Source organism: Calliphora vicina, chromosome 4 (assembly GCF_958450345.1).
Source record: "Calliphora vicina chromosome 4, idCalVici1.1, whole genome shotgun sequence".
NCBI classification, from domain to species: Eukaryota; Metazoa; Arthropoda; class Insecta; order Diptera; family Calliphoridae; genus Calliphora; species Calliphora vicina.
Window position 1 is genome coordinate 54,228,574 of NC_088783.1, and position 22,070 is coordinate 54,250,643.

General features: G+C 29.4%; 2 protein-coding genes across 4 annotated transcripts in view; both read left to right on the plus strand.

Annotated features, from left to right (window-relative positions):
* Positions 1 to 22,070, plus strand: part of rdgA (retinal degeneration A) — a 333,538-nt gene that overhangs the window by 34,883 nt on the left and 276,585 nt on the right. The gene's annotated exons all lie outside the window — the stretch shown is intronic.
* On the plus strand, positions 18,696 to 21,643 carry LOC135958034 (farnesol dehydrogenase). The gene is made up of 2 exons (XM_065508897.1): positions 18,696 to 19,350; positions 21,465 to 21,643. Exons 1-2 carry the CDS (start codon positions 18,778 to 18,780, stop codon positions 21,639 to 21,641), a joined length of 750 nt encoding a protein of 249 aa, XP_065364969.1. The 5' UTR covers positions 18,696 to 18,777; the 3' UTR covers positions 21,642 to 21,643.

Sequence of the window (22,070 nt, forward strand, 5' to 3'; positions counted from 1 at the left end):
TAAAACATGATATATTTCCAAAGATGTCTCACATTTTGTTTCTTAACTTTGTTTTCATTAAAGCGAATTTGTTAATTTTCAATACCATTCAACTTAGGACCATAATAAATATTCTAGAAGAATCTCATTAATATTGATTACGTACTGTGGACGTGACCGTGATTTACACACACGGACAGATGCCAAATCGACTTAAAATATCGCAAGAATAAGGAATATTTCGAGGTATATTTCTAAGTGCTACATTTGTATCACATTTTGTTTCATAACTTTTTTTCAACTAAGTTGATTTGGCTGATTTTCAATACCAAACAGCTTAGGACCATAATAAATATTTTAGTAGGATCTCATTAGTATCCATAATGTATTTTGAACTCGAGCGTGATTTACACAGACGGACATCCGTGAAATCAGTTTAGAATATAGAATTAATGGGGATACTATTAAGGGAGATCTTCAGGAAAAATATTTCTAAGCACTACACCACTACTTCCAACTCAAAAAGGTTCCAGTTATTGTTTACTGCATTAATATTCAAAGTTGTAATGGAAAACATCATATCTTTCCAAAGATGTCTCACATTTTGTTTCTTAACTTTGTTTTCATTGAACCGATTTTTCTAATTTTCAATACCATACAACTTAGGACTATTATAAATACTCTAGAACAATCTCATTAATATTGATTATGTACTTTGAACGTGACCGTGATTTATACAAACGGAGTGATGCGAAATCGACTTAAATCCTATTTTTCCAAGGTTGTCCCACACTTTGTTTCTAAACTTCGTCATAATTCATCCGATTTTGATCATTTTCAATACCATTCAACCTAGGACTATTATAAATATTCTAGAAGAATCTCATTAAAATTGATTGCGTACTTTGGAGATGATCGTGATTTACATAGACGAACAGATGCGAAATCGACTTCAATCAAATTTTTCCGGGGTTGTCTCACATTTTGTTTCTTAGCATTGATTTCATTGATCCGATTTTGCTAATTTCCAATACCATGCAAATTAGGACTATTATAAATACTCTAGACGAATCTTATTATAATTGATTATGTTCTTTGGACGTGACCGTGATTTACACACACGGAAAGATGAGAAATCAACATAGAATATCGCATGAATATCGAATATCGAGGAACATTTCCAAGTATTACAGTAAATCTTCTGATTTAAGAAGATGTCAGATCTGTATTACTGTATCGCAATATTAGCTTGTTTGTTCCAATTTGACAACTTCAACATCTGAATAGTCAATCGCGTTTGGTGCCTTCTGTTCCCTACATTACATCAACTCCTGCTCATGGAACCCCTAATTTCTCCTTGTGTATTTATGTACAACTTTGCCCATTTAATATCCCAGGTGTATTAAGCAGTTTGTATATTTATATCCTGATTTTATTTAATTTTTTTTCATTTCTCATTTCTCACTTTATTTTCTTATTTATGTTGGCTTTTATTTTCATTTGTTTTCTCTTCCTCCGAAATAATATAAAACATTTATGAACATTTTGTTGGAAATAAATCAACACGAAAATATATTGAAGATCTCTTATTCGTTGGCATTGAACAAAACAAATAGTTGCTGCAACTACAAAAGAATTAACAAAAAAACTCAGCCGTAACTAAACAAATGGGCCTAAAGACAATGGAAATGTTGTTGTTTTATTCTTTTTGCAGCTTTTATTGATTCAGACCTTTTATTGTTGTTCGTATTGGCGTAGAGTTTGGTTATCTGTTGTTAAATTCACTGGAGTAAAAATCAATTAAGTTTGTAACAGTTTGAGTGGGATTCATTTCATTTTGTTTTCATGTGGAATTTGTTTTGTTCGGTTTGGGTTTTAAAATACATGGGAATTTATCTTGGTTTATTGTTTCATATGGAAACCAAGAGACTTTCCAATGCAGCTAAAGGCTTCTAGTCTTCACGGCCTAAGCAATGAACAATCAAAACTAAGCCTTGTGTTTCCCTGTAAAAATCTATTTTAAATCCAATTCTGGGGAACGGTAAGCAATACTAGTATTGATCCTACACCCAAAATTTGTTCAAAGTTTTTGAATTTATTGATTTTATTCAAAATAAACGAATATTTTGAACAGATATTGAACAGATATTTAAAATTTTTTTAATTACAACTCTCAGTATTCCTTGTCAAAGTAGTAGGCATAGAGAAAATATACATAGAGCGGAAACTAGAAAAAAAAATTCAAATAAAAAAATTACTCAAAAAAGTTACGCATACGAATATTGTTTTTGTTTTCACATAGTTTTATTTGCTAATACATTCGCATCACTTTGGTTTTTCATAACTGAGTTAGGTCTTCGACAGCAGAGTTTCCCCTCTATGTGTATTCTCTATGGTAGTAGGAGTATTTCTATTGTTTCTTTTTAATAATTATTTTAATTTCTTATTAAAAACAATCATAAAATTTATTGTTTTCTTATTAAATTAGATTTCTTAATGATTTATTATTGTTTGATCCACCCAAAAGAAAAAAAACAAGAACATGTTGTTCCCCATTATAAAATTTTTGACGTCACTGAAGGCGTACATCTGCTGTTTAGTGTGAATGGTATCTATCAGTGAATGGAAATTAAAAAACATTTTAATAGAACTTTTAAAAAACGATGTCATGTCATGTGAATGAAAAACACAAATATTGTTTATTTTCTTTGCACGTTTATAATGTTTTTTCGGAAAAGAAATCGTAATTACTCAAGAAGTGGGTTTTTTTTGTATTAAAAGAAAATATACAAAAATAGATGATGTGTTTATTAGTTTATTTATGATTAATTTTTGTTAATTGATAATATTGAATGGCTGAAATAACAGTGTCTAGCAAGAGTTTTCTGTATAGAAAAGTGTGTTGCTGAGACACATTTCTATATAGAAAAGTGACAATTTTCTGTCCAGAGACAGTTTTCTATATAGAAAAGTTGTCTTGTTGAGACAGTTTTCTATATAGAAAAGTTGTCTTGTTGAGACAGTTTTCTATATAGAAAAGTTGTCTTGTTGAGACAGTTTTCTATATAGAAAAGTTGTCTTGTTGAGACAGTTTTCTATATAGAAAAGTTGTCTTGTTGAGACAGTTTTCTATATAGAAAAGTTGTCTTGTTGAGACAGTTTTCTATATAGAAAAGTTGTCTTGTTGAGACAGTTTTCTATATAGAAAAGTTGTCTTGTTGAGACAGTTTTCTATATAGAAAAGTTGTCTTGTTGAGACAGTTTTCTATATAGAAAAGTTGTCTTGTTGAGACAGTTTTCTTATAGAAAATTGTCTTGTTGAGACAGTTTTCTTATAGAAATATAGAAAATTGTCTTGTTGAGACAGTTTTCTTATAGAAAATTGTCTTGTTGAGACAGTTTTCTTATAGAAAATTGTCTTGTTGAGACAGTTTTCTTATAGAAAATTGTCTTGTTGAGACAGTTTTCTTATAGAAAATTGTCTTGTTGAGACAGTTTTCTTATAGAAAATTGTCTTGTTGAGACAGTTTTCTTATAGAAAATTGTCTTGTTGAGACAGGTTTCTATATAGAAAATTGTCTTGTTGAGACAGTTTTCTATATAGAAAATTGTCTTGTTGAGACAGTTTTCTTATAGAAATATAGAAAATTGTCTTGTTGAGACAGTTTTCTTATAGAAATATAGAAAATTGTCTTGTTGAGACAGTTTTCTTATAGAAAATTGTCTTGTTGAGACAGTTTTCTTATAGAAAATTGTCTTGTTGAGACAGTTTTCTTATAGAAAATTGTCTTGTTGAGACAGTTTTCTTATAGAAAATTGTCTTGTTGAGACAGTTTTCTTATAGAAAATTGTCTTGTTGAGACAGGTTTCTATATAGAAAATTGTCTTGTTGAGACAGTTTTCTATATAGAAAATTGTCTTGTTGAGACAGTTTTCTTATAGAAATATAGAAAATTGTCTTGTTGAGACAGTTTTCTTATAGAAATATAGAAAATTGTCTTGTTGAGACAGTTTTCTTATAGAAATATAGAAAATTGTCTTGTTGAGACAGTTTTCTATATAGAAAAGTGTCTTGTTTAGACAGTTTTCTATATAGAAAAGTGTCTTGTTTAGACAGTTTTCTATATAGAAAAGTGTCTTGTTTAGACAGTTTTCTATATAGAAAAGTGTCTTGTTTAGACAGTTTTCTATATAGAAAATTGTCTTGTTGAGACAGTTTTCTATATAGAAAATTGTTTTGTTGAGACAGTTTTCTATATAGAAAATTGTTTTGCTGAGACAGTTTTCTTATAGAAAATTGTCCTGCTGGGACAGTTTTCTTATAGAAAATTGTCCGGCTGGGACAGTTTTCTTATAGAAAATTATCCTGCTGGGACAGTTTTCTTATAGAAAATTGTCCTGCTGGGACAGTTTTCTTATAGAAAATTATCCTGCTGGAACAGTTTTCTTATAGAAAATTGTCCTGCTGGGACAGTTTTCTTATAGAAAATTGTCCTGCTGGGACAGTTTTCTTATAGAAAATTGTCCTGCTGTGACAGTTTTCTTATAGAAAATTGTCCTGCTGGGACAGTTTTCTTATAGAAAATTGTCCTCCTGGGACAGCTTTCTTATAGAAAATTGTCCTGCTGGGACAGTTTTCTTATAGAAATATTTATATACAATATTCTATAGAAGTAGTCTTGGCAGTTTTATATATGTATGTGCTAATATTTAAGGAAATTTTCACAATTTCCTTTCTACTACAACAAAATATGTTTAGCTTTTCTTTTTCTTAATAAAATAGGTCATTATTATTACAAAAAAACATGATTTTAAATCTCAAATTCTTTTTAAATTAAATTCCATTAAATTTTCTTTCTTAATAACACAAATATTGCCTTAAATTTCCAAATAATTTAATATTTAAACATTCAATTATATTTAAAAAGCTTTTCTCATATGTTAATGCTTTAAAAACATAAATTAAATTATGCTAAAATCATAAGGCCTCCAAAAAGTATGCTTTATAAAATGTAAATTCTTCGTTTTACTTCAAGAGAATTGTAGAATTTTAAATTAGTTTTATTTTAATTTAAATCATAAATATTTATTAATTTTAAAATTTTTATTTTAAGGCAACATGGTTTTTTTAATAACAATATTACAATAAGTATTGAATTTCATTAAGTCTTTAACAAACAACCCTTAAAGCCTGCTTCAATAATGTAATATTATAGTAAGCAGCTAAAATTATGCTTTGAAAAATATACAATATAATTCAAATTAGTTTATAACGTAAATCAATTCAATGAAACGTAATAAAACCAAATGTAAGATAAAATGCATAAATATTTTATTGAATTTTTTTGTTTTCTCTGTTTTTAATAAACAAAAATTATGTATGTATGAAGCTTGCAAATGAGGGTTAAATAAATAAATGTTTTAAATATCTAAAGTCGTAAATCAAGTTGCCAGGGGCAGAATAACAGAAGAAGGGTTTAAGCAAAAAACATTGTAAATGAAGATTCAAAAATGAAATTAATAAAGTATTGAAAAAGGATTACAAAAACTATAAAAATACTACTAGTATTTATGGTAACTACTAGCACGAAGCATTATTATTATTATTGTTAAAAAAATATTTCATAATGATTTTAAAGTACATTTCATGTTCAGTGTTTGAACTGTTTATAGTAACTTGTTACAAAAAATTCTACAAAAAGAATTGAAATGCAACGAGATGTCGCCTTCTGTTCTCTATCAGCAGTAAAAGGAAAGGACTTTTATATTTTGCAAATACGTTTGCTTAAGGATATTGTTAACAAAAGAGGGGTAAAATATAAAACAAATGCCAAACAACAAAGACTGCAGCAGTGAAACAACAATAATAAATCGTTACAAATACACAGGATAACCAGAAATGCAGGCACCAAACTCGGACCGTTTAGGGGTTACCATTAAGGGCTGTGAAATTTTTGTTACTTTATACAATTTCCTTGCGAAAACAGTATGAAAAACCTGTAATTCTTTTACAGCAAACCCTGAAAAATATACAAACATGCCATTCACTGCAAGTATGACCATAATTGAAACTTACATACAACTGCAACCACATCCACACAAACCCTGTTGCTGCCACTGTTATATTCCTGCAATAACAACAAACAGGACTATTATTGCCCCACCACTTTTATAGTGTGCCCCATACAAAGGCCACCAAGCCAGCCATAAAACAACTTTCAACAAATGATCTTTTGTATATTCTTCATTCCAATATAAGTTTGTCATTTCGTTTGTAATTTCTACTATATTCATATGCGATCCTACAGAACTCAGATCCTTTAGAAACATTTATCTTATCTTTTTCTATAGAAAAATGTCTTGACACAATTATCTTATAGAAAAATGTCTTGTTGACACAATTATCTTATAGAAAAATGTCTTGTTGAGACAATTTTCTTATAGAAAAATGTCTTGTTGAGACAATTTTCTTATAGAAAAATGTCTTGTTGAGACAATTTTCTTATAGAAAAATGTCTTGTTGAGACAATTTTCTTATAGAAAAATGTCTTGTTGAGACAATTTTCTTATAGAAAAATGTCTTGTTGAGACAATTTTCTTATAGAAAAATGTCTTGTTGAGACAATTTTCTTATAGAAAAATGTCTTGTTGAGACAATTTTCTTATAGAAAAATGTCTTGTTGAGACAATTTTCTTATAGAAAAATGTCTTGTTGAGACAATTTTCTTATAGAAAAATGTCTTGTTGAGACAATTTTCTTATAGAAAAGTGTCTTGTTGAGACAATTTTCTTATAGAAAATTGTCTTGTTGAGACAATTTTCTTATAGAAAAGTGTCTTGTTGTGACAATTTTCTTATAGAAAAGTGTCTTGTTGAGACAATTTTCTTATAGAAAAATGTCTTGTTGAGACAATTTTCTTATAGAAAAATGTCTTGTTGAGACAATTTTCTTATAGAAAAATGTCTTGTTGAGACAATTTTCTTATAGAAAAATGTCTTGTTGAGACAATTTTCTTATAGAAAAATGTCTTGTTGAGACAATTTTCTTATAGAAAAATGTCTTGTTGAGACAATTTTCTTATAGAAAAATGTCTTGTTGAGACAATTTTCTTATAGAAAAATGTCTTGTTGAGACAATTTTCTTATAGAAAAATGTCTTGTTGAGACAATTTTCTTATAGAAAAATGTCTTGTTGAGACAATTTTCTTATAGAAAAATGTCTTGTTGAGACAATTTTCTTATAGAAAAATGTCTTGTTGAGACAATTTTCTTATAGAAAAATGTCTTGTTGAGACAATTTTCTTATAGAAAAATGACTTGTTGAGACAATTTTCTTATAGAAAAATGTCTTGTTGAGACAATTTTCTTATAGAAAAGTGTCTTGTTGAGACAATTTTCTTATAGAAAATTGTCTTGTTGAGACAATTTTCTTATAGAAAAGTGTCTTGTTGTGACAATTTTCTTATAGAAAAGTGTCTTGTTGAGACAATTTTCTCATAGATGTCTTGCTGAGACAGTTTTCTATATAGAAAAATGTCTTGCTGAGACAGTTTTCTATATAGAAAAATGTCTTGCTGAGACAGTTTTCTATATAGAAAAATGTCTTGTTGAGACAATTTTCTTATAGAAAAATGACTTGTTGAGACAATTTTCTTATAGAAAAATGTCTTGTTGAGACAATTTTCTTATAGAAAAGTGTCTTGTTGAGACAATTTTCTTATAGAAAATTGTCTTGTTGAGACAATTTTCTTATAGAAAAGTGTCTTGTTGTGACAATTTTCTTATAGAAAAGTGTCTTGTTGAGACAATTTTCTTATAGAAAAGTGTCTTGTTGAGACAATTTTCTTATAGAAAAGTGTCTTGTTGAGACAATTTTCTTATAGAAAAGTGTCTTGTTGAGACAATTTTCTTATAGAAAAGTGTCTTGTTGAGACAATTTTCTTGTAGAAAAGTGTCTTGTTGAGACAATTTTCTTATAGAAAAGTGTCTTGTTGAGACAATTTTCTTATAGAAAAGTGTCTTGTTGAGACAATTTTCTTATAGAAAAGTGTCTTGTTGAGACAATTTTCTTATAGAAAAGTGTCTTGTTGAGACAATTTTCTTATAGAAAAGTGTCTTGTTGAGACAATTTTCTTATAGAAAAGTGTCTTGTTGAGACAATTTTCTTATAGAAAAGTGTCTTGTTGAGACAATTTTCTTGTAGAAAAGTGTCTTGTTGAGACAATTTTCTTATAGAAAAGTGTCTTGTTGAGACAATTTTCTTATAGAAAAGTGTCTTGTTGAGACAATTTTCTTATAGAAAAGTGTCTTGTTGAGACAATTTTCTTATAGAAAAGTGTCTTGTTGAGACAATTTTCTTACAGAAAAGTGTCTTGTTGAGACAATTTTCTTATAGAAAAGTGTCTTGTTGAGACAATTTTCATATAGAAAAGTGTCTTGTTGAGACAATTTTCTTGTAGAAAAGTGTCTTGTTGAGACAATTTTCTTATAGAAAAGTGTCTTGTTGAGACAATTTTCTTATAGAAAAGTGTCTTGTTGAGACAATTTTCTTATAGAAAAGTGTCTTGTTGAGACAATTTTCTTATAGAAAAGTGTCTTGTTGAGACAATTTTCTTACAGAAAAGTGTCTTGTTGAGACAATTTTCTTATAGAAAAGTGTCTTGTTGAGACAATTTTCTTGTAGAAAAGTGTCTTGTTGAGACAATTTTCATATAGAAAAGTGTCTTGTTGAGACAATTTTCTTGTAGAAAAGTGTCTTGTTGAGACAATTTTCTTATAGAAAAGTGTCTTGTTGAGACAATTTTCTTATAGAAAAGTGTCTTGTTGAGACAATTTTCTTGTAGAAAAGTGTCTTGTTGAGACAATTTTCTTATAGAAAAGTGTCTTGTTGAGACAATTTTCTTGTAGAAAAGTGTCTTGTTGAGACAATTTTCTTATAGAAAAGTGTCTTGTTGAGACAATTTTCTTATAGAAAAGTGTCTTGTTGAGACAATTTTCTTGTAGAAAAGTGTCTTGTTGAGACAATTTTCTTATAGAAAAGTGTCTTGTTGAGACAATTTTCTTATAGAAAAGTGTCTTGTTGAGACAATTTTCTTATAGAAAAGTGTCTTGTTGAGACAATTTTCTTATAGAAAAGTGTCTTGTTGAGACAATTTTCTTATAGAAAAGTGTCTTGTTGAGACAATTTTCTTATAGAAAAGTGTCTTGTTGAGACAATTTTCTTATAGAAAAGTGTCTTGTTGAGACAATTTTCTTATAGAAAAGTGTCTTGTTGAGACAATTTTCTTGTAGAAAAGTGTCTTGTTGAGACAATTTTCTTATAGAAAAGTGTCTTGTTGAGACAATTTTCTTATAGAAAAGTGTCTTGTTGAGACAATTTTCTTATAGAAAAGTGTCTTGTTGAGACAATTTTCTTATAGAAAAGTGTCTTGTTGAGACAATTTTCTTATAGAAAAGTGTCTTGTTGAGACAATTTTCTTGTAGAAAAGTGTCTTGTTGAGACAATTTTCTTATAGAAAAGTGTCTTGTTGAGACAATTTTCTTGTAGAAAAGTGTCTTGTTGAGACAATTTTCTTATAGAAAAGTGTCTTGTTGAGACAATTTTCTTATAGAAAAGTGTCTTGTTGAGACAATTTTCTTATAGAAAAGTGTCTTGTTGAGACAATTTTCTTATAGAAAAGTGTCTTGTTGAGACAATTTTCTTATAGAAAAGTGTCTTGTTGAGACAATTTTCTTATAGAAAAGTGTCTTGTTGAGACAATTTTCTTATAGAAAAGTGTCTTGTTGAGACAATTTTCTTATAGAAAAGTGTCTTGTTGAGACAATTTTCTTATAGAAAAGTGTCTTGTTGAGACAATTTTCTTATAGAAAAGTGTCTTGTTGAGACAATTTTCTTATAGAAAAGTGTCTTGTTGAGACAATTTTCTTATAGAAAAGTGTCTTGTTGAGACAATTTTCTTATAGAAAAGTGTCTTGTTGAGACAATTTTCTTATAGAAAAGTGTCTTGTTGACACAATTTTCTTATAGAAAAGTGTCTTGTTGACACAATTTTCTTATAGAAAAGTGTCTTGTTGACACAATTTTCTTATAGAAAAGTGTCTTGTTGAGACAATTTTCTTATAGAAAAGTGTCTTGTTGAGACAATTTTCTTATAGAAAAGTGTCTTGTTGAGACAATTTTCTTATAGAAAAGTGTCTTGTTGAGACAATTTTCTTATAGAAAAGTGTCTTGTTGAGACAATTTTCTTATAGAAAAGTGTCTTGTTGAGACAATTTTCTTATAGAAAAGTGTCTTGTTGAGACAATTTTCTTATAGAAAAGTGTCTTGTTGAGACAATTTTCTTATAGAAAAGTGTCTTGTTGAGACAATTTTCTTATAGAAAAGTGTCTTGTTGAGACAATTTTCTTATAGAAAAGTGTCTTGTTGAGACAATTTTCTTATAGAAAAGTGTCTTGTTGAGACAATTTTCTTATAGAAAAGTGTCTTGTTGAGACAATTTTCTTATAGAAAAGTGTCTTGTTGAGACAATTTTCTTATAGAAAAATTTCATGCTGAAAAAGTTTTCTATATAGAAAAATGTCTTGCTGAGACAGTTTTCTATATAGAAAAATGTCTTGCTGAGACAGTTTTCTATATAGAAAAATGTCTTGCTGAGACAGTTTTCTATATAGAAAAGTGTCTTGTTGAGACAGTTTTCTATATAGAAAATTGTCTTGTTGAGACAGTTTTCTATATAGAAAATTGTCTTGTTGAGACAGTTTTCTATATAGAAAATTGTCTTGTTGAGACAGTTTTCTATATAGAAAATTGTCTTGTTGAGACAGTTTTCTATATAGAAAATTGTCTTGTTGAGACAGTTTTCTATATAGAAAATTGTCTTGTTGAGACAGTTTTCTATATAGAAAATTGTCTTGTTGAGACAGTTTTCTATATAGAAAATTGTCTTGTTGAGACAGTTTTCTATATAGAAAATTGTCTTGTTGAGACAGTTTTCTATATAGAAAATTGTCTTGTTGAGACAGTTTTCTATATAGAAAATTGTCTTGTTGAGACAGTTTTCTATATAGAAAATTGTCTTGTTGAGACAGTTTTCTATATAGAAAAGTGTCTTGTTGAGACAGTTTTCTATATAGAAAAGTGTCTTGTTGAGACAGTTTTCTATATAGAAAAGTGTCTTGTTGAGACAGTTTTCTATATAGAAAAGTGTCTTGTTGAGACAGTTTTCTATATAGAAAAGTGTCTTGTTGAGACAGTTTTCTATATAGAAAAGTGTCTTGTTGAGACAGTTTTCTATATAGAAAAGTGTCTTGCTGAGACAGTTTTCTATATAGAAAAATGTCTTGCTGAGACAGTTTTCTATTTAGAAAAATGTCTTGCTGATACAGTTTTCTATATAGAAAAATATCTTGTCTCACTTTATACGTAGAAAGGTGTCTTGTTTAGAAAGTGCTTTTTTATATTAAGGTGTAGGGTATTTAAGATTCGTCTCAGCGGATTTAACACTTTGACTTGTTTTTATAGTTGTTGTAACAAAAATACTATTTGTTTCTTAAACATACTATAGTAGTTAGTAGTAGCGGTTGCTGTTGCATGTACTGGCCTTTAGATAGTAAAAGAAAATGTTGTTGCCACATGTATTACATTTTTTATGAGATTATTTGTGGCATCGTTATAGATCCATTATTAAACATACATGTGTATATTATGAACACGAGTCTGGTTGCAGTGCTATTTGCATTTGTTCTAAAGAATATTATAAATGTTTTATACTGGCAGAGTTGTGTGTAAGACTAGAGTAACTTTCCAAAGCTCTACAGGTTGTTTAAGCTACCAACAAGGCCATAAATTAATTTTATTTTCTTATGTTGCTCGTTTATCCATATTTTTTTATATATGAAATGATGAGAATTATATAGAATATTGTAAAATGGTGGCAGGGCAAAATAGTTGTCATTGTTAGTGGTTACCATGACAAGAAGGATTTAATTTATAGTTTTAGTTGTTTGTGTTAACTTAGAAATTTTTAACAAATAACAAGGACTTTTATTGAGAGATGGTTATCATTAAGAGGATAGTGTTGTGTTAAGATAAGTTTAATTCAATTATAGCTTAAATTTTCTTTATGGTTTGGTATTTAATCTATTTTAGATTAAGACAAGTTAAAGGCCTACATTATAATAATAAACTATTAAGTTGGGCTACAAAATAAAATGCTACAATCTCTCAAATACGAAAAAGTTGCGTGAATATGAATATGGTCCTTCGAATCATGCTAAACGGTAAAATATTAAAGCATACTTTTTAGCTGTTTAAGTAAATTTGCTGTTTACAAATAAAATTATTGCAAATTGCTTTTATTTTATTTCATTCGTCAGCTTATAAGTACAAGCAATTTAGTCCTAATGTTTATTAGACCGTTAAGTGTGACATTGTCCCATTTTGATTTCCCACTGGGTGTTTTTTTTTATACACTCCTTTAACAACAATAAGCAAATATAAACATTTTAGTTATTCATATACATTTCATAAATGGCACATTGAGTTTTGTCTTTCTACAAAAAATTAGGATAAAATATAAAAAAATACGAAAAATATTTCTGCAATGCAGACATCAGAGTACGAGGGAATATTTCTGTTATTTTTTTCCCAATATTTTCTTTTACATATACAAGTACGTGTTTTATTTTAACCGAGACAAGATCCCCAGCTGCCATTTCTCAGTTGGCAAATGGTTAGAGCGAACAAAAAACTCTATGGAATTTTAGGCTACAAGGTCATTAGGCCAAAAGGACATTTTCGCAAGAATAAATTGAATGAAATGAAGCGTGTCGTAAAAAACAAATCGAAATTAAATGAAGAGACATCAACAAAATAATGATGACAGTGACCATAATGTTTGAAAAAAGGAATTTAAAAATGTATAAAAATGCTTATTTCTTTTGTCGACAAAACAATAAATAAAATTAATAAATAAATGTTTTTTTTTTTTGCAATAAAGGAGACATAGAGAGGAATTAAATATTTATGTATATAAATTCTAAGAATTTGTTGTAGTTAAAGACTTTACTTAAAGGAATATTTTGAATTTGAATGTTAGCAATTGCAAATATGTACAGTAAGGGTAAAAATATAGTCAAATACATCCTCAGTATTATTAACAAAGATTCTCGCAATTAATTTTATACTATAAATTACCTCTGTACATGTAATATTTTGACCAACACTGTATATATGACTTTTTCTTTACTTTTTGTTTTACTAGTTTCTACAGCATAGTTTTAGGCTTTTATTTAAGCATGTATGTAGTATGAAAAAAGTTCCGGGTTTTTTGCTATTCTTAAAGAATTTTTAACATTTTTCCTTGAAGCTGTCTTTGTTGTTATGTTTTCTTTTTGCCATGTTTAGTATTTTTTCAACATTCGGAGTGGGTGTGTTAATAAAAGTTGTTCATATTTTTTTATATACATATATTTTTAAAATTTTTGTTTTTTTATATTTTTTTGTATAAGTCTTTTGAGACAACTTAACAATGTTTGGCTTTTAAGAATGCTTTTTTCTCTTTTTTTTACTTTTGCAAAATAAAATAAACATATAAGTTTTATGTGTAAGAAATTTTGTTAACGCCCAAATGTATGCCATACTAAAATACATATCAAAAAGTTACTTGTCTTTCCTGTATGAAATGTTAATGTTAGAACATGTAGTTAAAAATTTCTCAGAAATACACATTATGGAAATGGAAATTTTGTTTATAACAAGTGTATAAAAAGAAAAGGGTTGTTACATTGACATGACTTGCTAGAATAAATTTATTAAAAAATATTGATATTGATATAAGTTTAGGAAAAACAATGAGGAGACTACATAGAAACTGCGATATATGTAAACACAAATTCAATACTTGCTGCTTCTTCATGATTCAGTTCAATAATATGGTTATATTGCAATGACATAACATGGGAATAGCAATGCACAATATCTTGTCAGAGGCGTCATTCACTGTTCGAGCAAAATCATGCTATGTAATTCCGCTCATTATACCCTTCACCATGACCTTATAAAGTACATATATTCTGGATCGTTATAGATAGTGAAGTCGATATAGCCATGTCCGTCTGTATGTTGAAATCAACTTTCCGTAGCCCCCAAATAACTTACAAACATGATTGATACATCAATCGGCCCACAAATGGGTGGGATATAAGGAAAAAAACCGGGACAACATCGATTTTTTACCTATTTTTTAGACAATATGGATATCTAATTATAGATATTTCAAAGTTCATTGCAACGATGTATATAAGGCCATAGTAAATTGGACCTACAATGGATCAAAATCGGGTAAAATATTTTTTAACCCGAATTTTTTTTATCATGAAAAAAATGTTTGTCATAAATTCTGTTTCCCAAAAAAAAAAATTGGAAAAAAATTTAAAAAATAATTTTGAAAAAAAAAAATTAAATTAATTTTGAAAAAAAAGACTATATAAATTCCTAGGATTGAAGCTAAGACTATGATTGAATCTAAAATAAGTCTAGAATTCTATATAAATACCTAATTGTAGAATAACTTAGACTATGATTGAAGCCTAACTGACGCTAGGATTGAAGCTAAACAATGATTATGATTAAAGCTAAACTGAGACTAAGATTGAAGATAAACTAAGACTATGATTGAAGTTAAACTGAAACTAGAATTGAAGCAAAGCTAAGATTAAGATAGAAGCTAAACAGAGACTAAGTTTGGTGATAAACTAAGACTATGATTGTAGCTTAACTTAAATTATGATTGAAGCTAAACAAAGATTGTGATTGAAGCTGAACTGAAACTAGGATTGAAGCTAAAAAAAGATTAAGATTGAAGATTAACTAAGACTAACTAAGCCTATGATAAGATTGTATAAAGACTTACGATTGAAGCTAAACTGAGACCATATAAAGATATACATTTGAAGAGAAAACATGTAAGCTATATTCGGCTGTGCCGAATCTTATATACCCTTCACCAAATTATACTTTAAAATACATTTTTTTTAAATATTTTTAGGTAAACAAAATTAAATTTTTTTTAATTGTTTTTCAAATTTTTTTTTTTTAATTTTTTTTTTCCAAATTTTTTTAAAATTTTTTTTTTAGTTGTTAAATTTTTTTTTTGGAAAAATAATTTTTGACCAAAAAAATTTTTTGAAGGGTTAAAAAATATTTTTCCCGATTTTGACCCATTGTAGGTCCAACTTACTATAGCCTTATCTACATCGTTGCAATGGACTTTGAAATATCTATCATTAGATATCCATATTGTCTATATTAATGACTTAGAAATCCAGATATAGATCAAAAATAGGTCAAAAATCGAGGTTGTCCCGGTTTTTTGCTCATATCTCCGTTATTTATGGACCGATTTTGCTGATTTTAAATAGCAAACTTCTCGAAAGCATGTCTGACAGAATTATCCCGAAGATATCTGGGGTCTTCAGAAAATTGATTTCAACAGACAGGCGGACAGACAGACAGACGGACATGGCTTAATCGACTCCGCTATCTATAAGGATCCAGAATATATATACTTTATAGGGTCGGAAATGAAAAATGTAGAAATTACAAACGGAATGACAAACTTTATAGCTAAAATAAAAACCATATGAAGCTAATCTAAAATTGTCCAAGGATTGAAGCTTAACTTAGCTTATGATTGAAACTTAATTAAAACAAATTGATGCTAAGAGAGACTAAGATCGTAGATTACCTAAGACTATAATTGAATTAAGACTGTATAAAGTCTTACGATTGAACCTAAACTAAGGCTATATTGGAGCTTATAAAACTATATAAGTCCTACGATTGAAGATAAACTGAGACTGTGATTGAAGTTAAAGAGTATATATAATATACGATTGATTATTGAATACTCTATTAAGAAGCGAAATTAAGTCTTTGATTGAACATAAACTGGGACTAAATCGAAGCTAAACTAAAATTATATAAATATGACATTTAAAACACAATAACGGGGTTTTCTATTTATTTCAAATCTTGCGTAAATTGTTTAATTTTTTAAAAGTTTTAAAGCTGGTCTTTGAGATACAGATCTGTATTGTTTGTTTAAACCTAGCTTAAACTATTTTTTTTTTGTTTTTCACATATTAATGATTTAATTTATAATCTAGGTTTGCTCAGTTAGCAAAACAAACCAGCAGGAAAAATAAAATCACCAATTCAGAAAAACCAGTTTTAAAGGAAATTCTAATTATTTGGTTCTAAAGTTTGATTTAGATACATTATTAATACAATATAATTTTACTTTTATTTACAATGTCAAAATTTAAAAAAACAGTCATGGGCTGTATTGTCATATTTATAGGAAAATGCTAACCAAATTTACAGTTTATAGTCTATTAGTGAAAAACACAATCATTGGTTAAAGTCCTACTAAATGTTTAACTTAACAGTGTGTTAAGCTACGTTTAACTAACAATTGAAAAATCAGGTCTTCAAGATTTATTATACCCTTCACCTTCGTGAGAAGGGTATATATAAATTTGTCATTCCGTTTGTAATTTCCACAATATAATTTTCCAACCCTATAAAGTATATATATTCTGGATCCTTATAGATAGCGGAGTCGATTAAGTCATGTCCGTCTGTTGAAATCAACTTTCCGAAGCCCCCAAATAACTTACATACACGATTCATACATCAATATCTCCGGAATTCTTCCGTCTCTGTTGCTATTTAAAATCGAAAAATTCGGTCCACAAATGGACAACCAGGACAAAATTTTTGACCAATATCTAGATTACTATATCATTAATATAGACAATATGAATATCTAATGATAGATATTTCAAAGACCTTTGCAATGACGTATATAAGACTGGTCCTACCTAATGGGTCAAAATCGGAAACAAAATTTTAACCCGAAGTTTTTTCTTCGCTAAATATTAAAAAAAAATTGAAAAAACAATTCGAAAATTTTTTTTTACAAAAAATTAAAAAAACATTTTTTGAAAAAAGAAAAAGTAAATTTTGTTTACCTAAAAAAATTTAAAATTTTTATTTTGAAATATAATTTGGTAAGGGTATATAAGATTCGGCACAGCCGAAAATAGCTCTCTTACTTGTTTTAATTAAGGTTGGTTGCTGATCCAAAATGTTAAAAAGGTAACGGTAACGCAAATTTCTATTATTTCGGTAATAGTGATTTAGCGGTAACGGTAATTGCAGTTATTACGGTAATGGTAGCTGAGCGGTAACGGTATTTCAGTGATTGTTTTCTTCCATCAATTCCAGAAAACAAAAATTTGAACTTTCATAATTTAAAATTATTTATGGTATAACGTTATCGTTAGTTTAGATGTAACGGAATTTTATATTATTACGGTAACGATATTTTAGAGGTAAAGATATATGATTGCAGTTATTTCGGTAACGATAGTCTAGCTGTAAGGATTTTTTTGGGGGTTTTATTTTAACAAATTTTAATCATGATAAAAAATCTTCTTTGAAAAATTGTTTCAATAACAAAAAATTATGAAATTCCTTTATTTCCTTACCTTTACAACTCTGTTTTTAACAAATCTTTATCTATTGTATGTATATTAACATAAATCTAGTGAGAGAGAGGAAGTAAATAAATATTTAATAAGAATCAATTTGAATTCTTTTGTTAAAGTAAACAAATTGAATTGAGCTGAACAGAACAGAACTGAACTGTTGTAAAATAAGGACCTAGACCTTGGGATTATTTATGCTGCCAATCAAGAGTGAAAAATTAAACAATTCGTGGAATTGTTAAAGAAAAGACGGAGAAAATGTTCATAGAAAGAACAAATAAAAATTAGGCGGTTATCAAAAAAAATTTCGCAGAAAAATAACAAAAGAATTTAAACACAAAATTTATAAAATACACACTTCTTAGCTAAATAAATTTATAACACTTTTAAAGTAGAATTAAAAGCAAAACAGGTATTTAGAGGGAAGATAATAGACGCTAAACTAGTCTCATGACTGGTTCTCCTAAGTGTTAAGGGCCCAGGAGTTAAGCAAGTATTCAATGTATTTCTTATAGACAGTAATTGGCACTAATGTCTGATCACCAGGCTGACTCCAATTTATATATTTTGGATCATTGGGCACGTGTATGCTCTTTGTAGTACAGAGAGAAGTCAATTGGTTGCTTTATACATCCCTTGCAATCAAGTGTGAAGTCAATTGTCACTTAAGTGTCTCTAAGTAATCTAGAGTGTAGTCACTTTAAACGTTTATTTTGTACTGCGCTTTTTTGTGAGTAACTCGTGCTGGGATTTTTACATTCCACAAAAAGTTTAAATGATGAATAATGAAAATACCTTTGAATTAATTGCTTTATTTTTTCAGTATTTCCCCTTTGTATATAATATTGTTGGCAACTCTTATAATTTTTTACTAAAATCAAATCCGTTTAACAACATTGTTAACAAATTTATCAACAACACATAGCTTATCAATACGAGAATTTATTTAAGATTCCAAAACTCTCGTGTTTTTAATTTCCAATGACTTGACAATTACTCAAACAAAAAATACTCACACACACTTTCAAAATACAATATTTACTCGTATGTTTCTCCCCGCCAAGATAAGAGTCTGTGCTTATCACTTCCACACAAATTTTATGATCTTTTAAATTCTTAAAGAGCTGAATTATAAACATTTGTTAGCCGCAACTAAACAGTTGTATTCCAAACCTAAACCAGAAAACAACACGTTTTCATTGCTCTAAGCTAAAATCCAAAAATAAATTTAAAAAAAAAATAACCATGGAACGTTGGCATAATCGTGTAGCTGTTGTAACCGGTGCCAGTTCGGGCATTGGAGCCACCTGTGCTAAAATGATTTTAGCTGCTGGTGTTAAGGTTGTTGGTCTGGCCAGACGTACCGAACGCATGGAAGAATTTAAGAAATCCCTACCCACCGAACAACAAGCTAGATTCTTCTATCACAAATGTGATGTCTCCAAAGAGGATGAGGTTAATACCGCCTTTAGTTGGATCGAAAAGACTGTAGGAGGCACTGATATTTTGGTGAATAATGCCGGTACCATACGTGAGGGAAATCTTGTGGATATGCCCATGCAGGATATTAAAGATGTGGTGAATACCAATTTAATGGGAGCCATTTATTGCACACAAAATGCTTTCAAGAGCATGAAGGCTAGAGATTCAGCGGGTCATTTGATTTACATTAATAGTACTGCCGGTTTGGCTGGTTACAATCCTGGTCACGAATATCCCAGTTTAAATGTTTACACACCCACGAAATTTGGCTTGAATGCCGTGAATGAGATTTGCCGCCAGGAACTGATTACGCTGAAGAAGAAAATTAAGACAACCGTAAGTAGTAGAGCTAGAAATATTGCCAATTGTGTTTTAGTTGAAAGAGTTAATTTTCTTGGGTGATTTAGAAAATCGCTTACGATGATTTTGCTCAAACTGTGGCCTTCAAACTTTCACCATGCACTGCTCCATTTGTATTAATCCAAACTGTCAACTCTCAAACTGTTTTGTTTTTTGGCAACACATTAATGTTCAAACGGCGACAAAATATTACATGGTTCGAGGTTATAGCAATCGTGATTCTGTTAAATGTGCCAGTTTTTAAATTATCGTGCCAGTTTTGATGCAATCCTGGTCCCTTTGATGTAATCGAGGTTGAAGCAATCGTGATTCTTTTAAATGTCCCAGTTTTTAAATAATCGTGGTTTAAGCAATCTTGAATCTTTGGATGTAATCGTCGTTTATGCAATCCTGTTCCTTTTGATGTAATCGAGGTTTAAGCAATCTTGGATATTTTGATGAAATCGAGGTCTAAGCAATCTTGGATCATTTGATGTAAACGAGGTTTAAGAAATCCTGATTCTTTTGATGTAGTTGTGGTTTATGCAACCCTGGTATCTTTGATATAATCGTGGATCTTTTAAATGTCGCAGTTTTGTTGTAACCATGATTTAAGCAATCGTGGATATTTTAACGGTCCCAGTTTTGTTGTAATCGTGGTTTAAGCAATCGTGGATCTTTTAAATGTCCCAGATTCGTGGTTTAAGCTATCGTGGATCTTTCAAAGGTCCCAATTGTGTTGTAATCGAGGTTTAAGCAATCGTGGTTCATTTAAATGTCCAAGTTTTGTTGTAATCATGATTTAAGCGATCGTGGATCTTTTAAATGTCCCGGTTTGGATGTAATCGTGGTTTAAGCAATCGTGGTTCTTTGAAATGTCCCGGTTTGATTGTAATCGTGGTTTAAGCAATTGTGGTTCTTTTAAATGTCCCAGTTTTGTTGTAATCGTGGTTTAAGCAATCGTGGTTCTTTTAAATGTCCCAGTTTTGTTGTAATCGTGGTTTAACCAATCGTGGTTATTTTAAATGTCCCAGTTTTGTTGTAATCTTGGTTTAAGCCAGTTTTGTTGTAATCGAGGTTTAAGCAATCGTGGTTCTTTTAAATGTCCCAGTTTTGTTGTAATCTTGGTTTAAGCCAGTTTTGTTGTAATCGAGGTTTAAGCAATCGTGGTTCTTTTAAATGTCCCAGTTTTGTTGTAATCGTGGTTCTTTTAAATGTCCCAGTTTTGATGTAATCGTGGTTTAAGCAATCGTGGTTCTTTTAAATGTCCAAGCTTCGATGTAATCGTGGTTTAAGCAATCGTGGTTCTTTTAAATGTTCAAGTTTCGATGTAATCGTGGTTTAAGCAATCTTGGATCTTTTAAATATCCAAGTTTTGTTGTAATCGAGGTTTAAGCAATCGTGGTTCTTTTAAATGTCCAAGTTTCGATGTAATCGTGGTTTAAGCAATCGTGGTTCTTTTAAATATCCCAGTTTTGTTGTAATCGTGGTTTAAGCAATCGTGGTTCTTTTAAATGTCCCAGTTTTGTTGTAATCGTGGTTTAAGCAATCGTGGTTCTTTTAAATGTCCCAGGTTTGTTGTAATCGTGGTTTAAGCGATCGTGGATCTTTCAAATGTCCCAGTTTTATCGTAACCATGGTTTAAGCAATCGTGGAGATTTTAAAGGTCCCAGTTTTGTTTTAATCGGGGTTTAAGCGATCGTGGATCTTTTAAATGTCCCAGTTTTGTTGTAATCGTGGTTTAAGCAATCGTGGTTCTTTTAAATGTTCCAGTTTTGTTGTAATCGTGGTTTAAGCAATCGTGGTTCTTTTAAATGTTCCAGTTTTGTTGTAATCGTGGCTTAAGCAATCGTGGTTCTTTTAAATGTTCCAGTTTTGTTTAAGCAATCGTGGTTCTTTAGATGTAATTGTGGTTTATGAAATCCTGGTATCTTTGATTTAATCGTGGTTTAAGCAATTCTCGTTTGTTTATGTAAACGAGGTTTATGCAGGTTTATGCAAATTTTACAGTTTAAAGAAACTACAACACAATTGGCAATGTTTTAATCGAATTAATTTAAATAAACAGGTATAATAATTGTAACAATTTTCTTCCTATTAACCCCTCACAGAACATTAGTCCCGGTTGGGTTGCCACTGAAATCGTGCCCGATGAAACCATAGAAATGTTGGGTGATGTTATACTCCAGGCTGATGATGTTGCTCAAGCTGTTATTTATGCTTTGTCCACAGCGCCTCATACACAAGTGCAAGAAATTACTTTAAGAGCTGTGGGTGAATGGTATTGAAAGGTGAATGGAAAGCCAGAGATAAGAATAACTTGTAATTGCATAAACCGAGTTGGCCTTGGACACCTGCTGTGTATATATTTTTTATATAAATATAATATGTAATTTAATTTTATAATAATAATAATAAAAAAACATTAAAAATTTAATTTGGTTTGTGTTTTCTTACTCATTACATATGGGAGATTTTAAGGGAATTAAGAAAATTGATTTAAAATATTTCTACAGCTGTTGTTTTTTTGGAAATTTCAGGAAATAAGTTTAAAATATTAAGCCTTCAAATATTAATTATCTGTTTGCGTTCGTTTGCTTTGTTTTGCATTTGCTGTTTAAACATGTTTAAATCCTGGTGGTTTGTTAATAATTAATTTTCAGTTTGTCCTGCATTAGGCCACAAAATGTTTACCGCATTCAACTGCAAACATTATA

Coding starts and splice junctions, on each gene's coding strand:
- LOC135958034 (XM_065508897.1), top strand. CDS start 18,778: ATGGAACGTTGGCATAATCGTGTAGCTGTTGTAACCGGTGCCAGTTCG. Junction 19,351..21,464: donor AGAAGAAAATTAAGACAACC/GTAAGTAGTAGA, acceptor AACCCCTCACAG/AACATTAGTCCCGGTTGGGT.